General features: G+C 58.3%; 1 protein-coding gene across 3 annotated transcripts in view; it reads left to right on the top strand.

Moving 5' to 3' along the window:
- The first annotated feature begins 1,132 nt into the window (after positions 1–1,132).
- GAS7 (growth arrest specific 7) overlaps positions 1,133–6,125 on the top strand; it is a 221,522-nt gene continuing 216,529 nt past the window's right edge. For 2 of the 3 annotated variants that reach the window (XM_084986137.1, XM_021067872.2), the window contains exon 1: positions 1,133–1,828. Coding sequence is in view for 1 of the 3 variants with exons in the window: in XM_021067872.2 (XP_020923531.1) it covers positions 1,646–1,828 (183 nt within the window). In the remaining 2 variants the exon portion in view is untranslated. The remainder of the gene's footprint in view (positions 1,829–6,125) is intronic. The other variant, XM_084986133.1, reaches the window with a different exon arrangement.

The following is a 6,125-nucleotide window of genomic DNA, read 5'->3' as shown; positions in this document are numbered from 1 at the left end:
TGGTCGGTCTGGGCGTGAGCATTTAAAGTTACTCAGGTGATTCTAATCAGAACCTCTGATTCAAACATGTAAAGATGTGCCAGACCTTAGGGCTCTTCGTGGCGCAGCCAGACTGGTTCTTGAAGCGCGAGTAGACAAGCACAGAGAGATGAGGCTGGGGGAGGTGTTGTGGAGGGCTGGAAATGCACAGGCTGAGAGAGAAGTCGATACTTAACATAAAAGGCAATAGGGAGCCTTGAAAGGTTACTGAGCAGGATGTAAGGGTAGGCAGTTAGAAGTATACAGAGATTAAAGGGTCTAGCTCTTTACAGTTTAGGAAATAGAATTTAAGTTTTCCTATAGAGCAGGCGAACAAAGCTTTCCTTTACTTCTGTACCCTCAGTTCAAGGTCAGCTTCTTTCAGCACCCAGGTCCACTGGTCCCAGAAGAGCAGGAGCTTGTCCAAATGAATTTTGTAGATACCTGGCACGTTGAGTGAACCGTGGTAGCCTCCCACTAATGTTTGTTGACTGAGTAAATGAGTGTAGACTCTTCAGTCTGGCCCATCTCGATTTCAGGGGAGCTAGTACCCTGGGCCAGCCTCCCCTTTGCATGCAAAACAAAGCGGAAGTTCCGGGGCCAGTAGCGACCAGAGCCACTGCATTGACAACACAAGATTCTTAACCCAATGAGCCACACGGGAACTCCCCCCCTTCTTTTATCTCTAACGACTTGTTTCCAATTCTGCCAACTCGGATTTCGACTCAGTCGCCTCCCCTCTCCGGCCTTCCCGTGTAACGCGCTGCCACCCGGCTTCCCGGTCAAGGCGCCCGGCTTCAAACCAGTCTTTCATCCATTCATTGTCCAGTTTCCGGTGAGTCAAGTTCAACCCCAGGTTCAACCCTTACAGTGTTGGCCACAAACATTCCTCTACAGGCACCTGGGAGGAGACGCCCGCCCACCTCCCGCCGCCAGGCCTACGAAACCAGCAGAGAGGGGCGTTTCTATCCCCGCGGCTTTCTGGGGTGGGGGTGTGAGCAGGGAGACCCCTCCCCAGTGGCCGGCACGCTCAGCGAGAGAGCGCCCGGCCCTCAGCGGGCGTGGCCGCCCTGGCCCAGCCCCCGCCCCGCCCCGCCCCCCCCCGCGCCGAGACAGCCCCCGCCTGGCCGCCCGGCCGCCAGCCCCTTCTCCACGTCCGCCGCCACTCCCTCGCCGCGGAGCCGGGCCGAGGGGGATGCTCCGGGTCCCACCTCCTCGGGGAGCTGCGCATTTCCGCGCGCCAGGGTGGCCCCGGCTCCGGCCGGCCCTCGCGGCGGCCGCCCGCGTTCCGCGTCCCCGGGAAGTTGTCTCCGGAGCCCGCGGCGCCTGGGTCTCCTCCCCCTGAGCCCCGCCCCCCCGCCCCGAGCTGGGAGCTGCGAGCCGCGAGCCGCGAGCCGCCCGGCCCGGGGGCGTCGCCGCTCGCTCTCTGAAGCCAGCGAGTCTCCGCTTCCCTGCGCGGGGCTCGCGTCCCCCGCCTGGCCGGGGACCCCTGAGCACCCCCGAGACGGCGCGCGCCCAGAGCGCGGGAGCCCGGAGCGCCGGGCGCCTGGGACCCCGCGGGGCCGCTGCCCAGCCCGCAGGGCTCGTCAGGGATGCAGGCTGCGCTGTGAGCCCGGGCGCTAAGGCCATGTCCGGCGCCCGCTGCCGGACCCTGTACCCCTTCTCCGGGGAGCGGCACGGCCAGGGGCTGCGCTTCGCCGCGGGCGAGCTCATCACGCTGCTGCAGGTCCCGGACGGCGGCTGGTGGGAAGGCGAGAAGGAGGACGGGCTCCGTGGCTGGTTCCCGGCGAGCTACGTGCAGTTGCTGGAGGTAAGGGGCGAGGGCCCGGGCTGGGAGACCGGCGCGCGCGTATACCTGTTGCCCGCACCGGGGAGGCGGGAGCCGCCCTCGCCTGAAGGACGCCCCGGGGGCTGCCGCTCCGCGCCAGACCCTGAGCCGCGCGCTCCTGGGGGCGGCAGAGGCGGCGGGCGCCCCTCGGTGCGTGGGCAGCGCGGGGCTCGACCTCCGAGCGCCCCCGGTGCCGGGCCCCCGGAGCACATCGCGACCGCCCCGAGGAAGCAAGAACTTGTTGCCAGTGGGAGTTCTGGAGCCGGCGGGCTGGCCGGAGCGTTCCGGCGGTGGCCGGGCCGCCGGAGGGCTGCCGAGTCCCGTAGTCTAGGAAGACGCATGGAGGATCGGGATCGGAAAAGTGGCACCGCTTGGGCCCCAGAGCCCCGAGCCTGCCGACCCGTGGACGGTTGTGCTGCGGCGGGTCAGGCTGCCTGGTCGCCACGGGGCCGCCCACTTAGCGGTCAGCTGAGCCTGGCTGGCCACCAGCCCAAGCCCCGTCAGCAGGCTTGATCCAGAGGTGACGCAGCCCCCCGCCAGCGCCCCCTCCCCTAGTCCAGCTCCCCCCGCCCCCTACCAGGCCAAGGTTCAGAACCCGAAAAGTGGCTTGTCCTGGGGTTCTGGCCTGGCCCCAGAGCTTCACGGGACCTACTGAGCCAAGTCGCCTGGCTGTTTATTGTCTGGGTGACAGTTGGGAGGCCTTGCTGTCCTCTAATCGCTGAGCTTATGGTCACAGTTTGACTGGGATCCGAAGTTTCTCAAGTCCTTTGATGGGGGCAGGGAGGCGATAGTACAGGACGCCCCCTTTAGTGAAAGGCTGCTGACCCCAGGATTGTTGTAAAGACTGTGAACATGCAAATATTCTGGCAAAACACTGTCCAAATCATAGAGATTGAACTGATTAATAATTTAACCCTCGACCTACTTCACAAAGAACAAAGTAGCACATTTTGACTGAAAAATGCTCTGTGCAGCTCAAAAGAGAAAGAAAGATAGGATCGAAATGGTTATGGGTGAGTCTGCCTGAGAAATATTTTGTGGAAAGCTTATCATCAAGCCTGGCCTCACTGAGGTACGTGATGTTTCTTTCAGGCTCAGAGAACAACAGAATCCCTCCTAAGTGGATTAGTAGTTGCGTTTGAGCAAAGTTGAGGCTGGAAGGAGCTTTCCAGGGCTGTCAGCTGAGTGTGTTTGGGAACCTTCTTGGTTCTGTAATTTGAGAACCTGTCTGGGGAGGAGAGGCTCAGGTGTTCCTCAGCTTGCCTGTTCTCCTTGCTGAGATTTAGGTGTGAAAGAAAGTGAATTGTTTCTTAGGAAGACCCGGAGCCTCCTTGCTTCTAGCCCAAAAGCCCTGGGAGAAACTCCTATTGTTGAGTCCTCTGGTGGCCACGCTTTTCCAGGAAACACTGATGTGGAAATTCGGCTCTTGGGTGTCCGGCGAGGAGCATCCCTGCCTGGACTCCGCCAGCTGTGTGTTGGGTGGGGGTGAGGCTGATGGATTTGGTGGCTGTGTTAGCAAGAGTGAGGTGGCTCTGCCTTTTCTTCCTGGGAGGAAAGGGAGGGTGAATCAGACCTCTGGGGACAAGTGGAATAATTAGCTGGGACAGTTGTGGGTGTGTCAGTCACAGTTCCTGGGGCGTAAGAGTCTGTAGGAAATCTCTCGCCTAAGGGGCTTCCATTTCTAAGCACCTGCTAGGCACCAGGCTTGGTAATTCATTGTTACCAGTTCCCCTGACAGCCCTAGGGAGAGGGAGGCACTGGGCCCATTTTACAGGCCGGCAGACTGGATGGGAGACAGGTGAAGGCAGTTGTCCAAGGAGTAGTGCTTGCATAATTGGTTAGCATCTCAGCTGGCTGAATGTTACCCTCTGCCTATGTCTCTTTTAAACTCAGTATCCTGGGCCCAACTGTACCAGAAGGCAGGTGCATGAAGGGCCTGGATCCTTGTGGGTCCAGCGGGCAGCATGAGGTCAGAATGGTCAGTGACATCCATAAGGGGAGGCTGAGAGGCTGGGGTACAATGAGGGCACCTTCTCACTTGGGTTATGTCTCCTGCGGACCCTGACGTTTGATTTTACTCAGAGCCAGCTGGTTTTCCTGAAGGTGGAGGCAGAAGTGGGTCTGAGCCCTGGGACTTCTCGGGGCCAAAGCAGATGCAGTTTCAGCAGGATTGTAGCTCATGCCCTCTGTATCTGGGAATGTCACCCATAAGCAGGCTGGACCTCAAGGCTGGGTGGGGATGGAGGCTATGCAGGCGGAGTCCCTTGGGATGGGGGATGACTCCCCAAAGACAGGCTGGGTTAGTGGAGAATGTAGAGCTCCCCAGAGTGTCGCTGGTGGTGGACTGGCCAGTGTATGGACTCATGAGTCTGGAGGAGTGCCAGCCAGGTGTTGGTACAGAAGCAGGAGGCCAGAGGAGGGGCCCGCAGAGACACTAGAGGTGGTAAACCTCTGCTGGGGAGGGGGGGGGCACCTGGCCCTGAGCTTGCGGGGGAGCTGTTGCGGATACAGTCAGAATGGGTGACACCAGCCTCCTGCGGGAAGCGTGGCCTGGTGGGTGCACAGCTGAGAAAGGCACCGCCAGCATACCCCCGACCCTGGTGCATCTTTTGTTCTCTGGAAGGACTGAGGTCAGGAAAGCTCATCTTGGCAAAAGTGTGCTAAAGATTAAGAGCAGCGGGTGCAAAAAAGATTTCCTCCTCGCTCCTATGAAAAAAAGGGAACTGAGAGGCCCTGGCTTGCAGGAGGCCTACCCCGCAGAGGGGAGTTGAGAGCTAACTGAAAGGGTCACGCCGGTGGCCAGCCAGCCCCAGGGGAGAGGCCGGTGTGGTGGTGGTTCTGGCCCTGGTTACCGGGAAACCCCTTTGGTCAAGACCCCAAGGAAGCGGTGGGACGAGGCGGAATGTACTTGGCTTACAGAGGGTGCCTCCAAAGCTCAGCCAAGCAGAGAGGGGGGTGGGGGGAGGCCTGGTGGGCAAGGACTGGCCACAAGGATCCTGCTTCAGTGGGTGGGGCAGCCTTTCAGAGGGTGCTGGGAGGAAGGAGCCAGTTCCTCCCCGAAAAGGGAGGAGGCCGGACAGATAAGTCCCCCAGCTGCCCAAGCATTATCAAGGCCCTTAGATAAAAGCAGCCAGAGACATCTTGAGGTTCTGCCCAGCCATGAAGAGGGAGAGGAGCTGAGACTGTTCTAGTATTTGAGAGACGTGGTCAAGGAGGAGCTGAAGTGATGCTCTTTCCTCAAAGAGAAGAAATTAGGGGTCTGGACAATACTGGAAAGCATCTGTGAAAACCGCCAGAACTTTTGGGAGGTCATCCTGGGGGGTAATAAGATTGGAAGGTACACTCAGCAGAGCTTTCCTTGTCTGAGGTGTCATTCTTAGAATCCACGATCTGGTTGCAAGGTCTGGACCTCAGAGGTACTGACAGAATATGAGACTGTTTACCAGCTGAACTGGTCTGCTGCATTTTGGATTTGAACTGGTCTCCCATTTTGGATTCATGTGATTGATGGGAGGTGTGGCCAGGGGAGAGAGGTTCAAGGCTGGGGAGGTGGGCTGTGCTGTGAATAATTAGGGGTAATGTTTTATCCATTGCTTTATAACAAGCCACCCAAAAACTTAGCATCACAAAATAACAGTTTATTATTATCTCACACATTTCTGGGAGTTGATGGGGCTCAGCTGGGCAGTTCTTCTGCTGGTCTATCTTGGTGTCTCTCAGGCATTTGCAGTCAGATAGTGGCTACAGCTGGGGTCCTGGAGGCTCAGCTGGGCTGGAATCTCTGAAATGGCATCTACACTCACATGACTGGTGCCTTCCATGTGGCCTTTCTCTCTGCATAGTGCCTGATCCTCTGATTTCTGTGGTGCCTTTCTGCACGGCCTTTCTCTTCAGCAGGGCAGTTGGAGTTTTTACGTGCTGGCTTCCTAGATTGCAAAAGCACAAACTGCCAAGCCTTCCTAAGGCTCAGGCTCAGAACGGGCACATCATTTCTGCCCTATTCCATGGGTCACGTGCATCACAGGACCAATCTGGGTTCAGCGTGGCAGGAAGGTGCACACAGGTAAGGGTTTCAGGTGTGAATACAGTGAGGCAAGGTTCATTGAGGGCTGTTTTGCAGACCAGCTCCCTCAAAAGGGTAGCGCTAACACACTGGGACAAAGGATCCATTGGAGGGGAAGCAGCGCCAGGTCCGGCTGATTAGCGAGCCTCTGGGAGGAAAAATGGAGAGTCTTGGCTATTCTGTTAGGAAATTCTCCATTGTCATTCTTGGAAGGTT

The sequence above is a fragment of the Sus scrofa genome, chromosome 12 (genome assembly GCF_054392235.1).
Source record: "Sus scrofa isolate SSC_HxYL_T2T_F1_AM1 chromosome 12, Sscrofa_HxYL_maternal_Yorkshire_Landrace_v2.0, whole genome shotgun sequence".
In the NCBI taxonomy this organism is placed as follows: domain Eukaryota; kingdom Metazoa; phylum Chordata; class Mammalia; order Artiodactyla; family Suidae; genus Sus; species Sus scrofa.
Note: the sequence above shows the minus strand (reverse complement) of the source record. Positions and strands in the feature narration are given on the sequence as shown.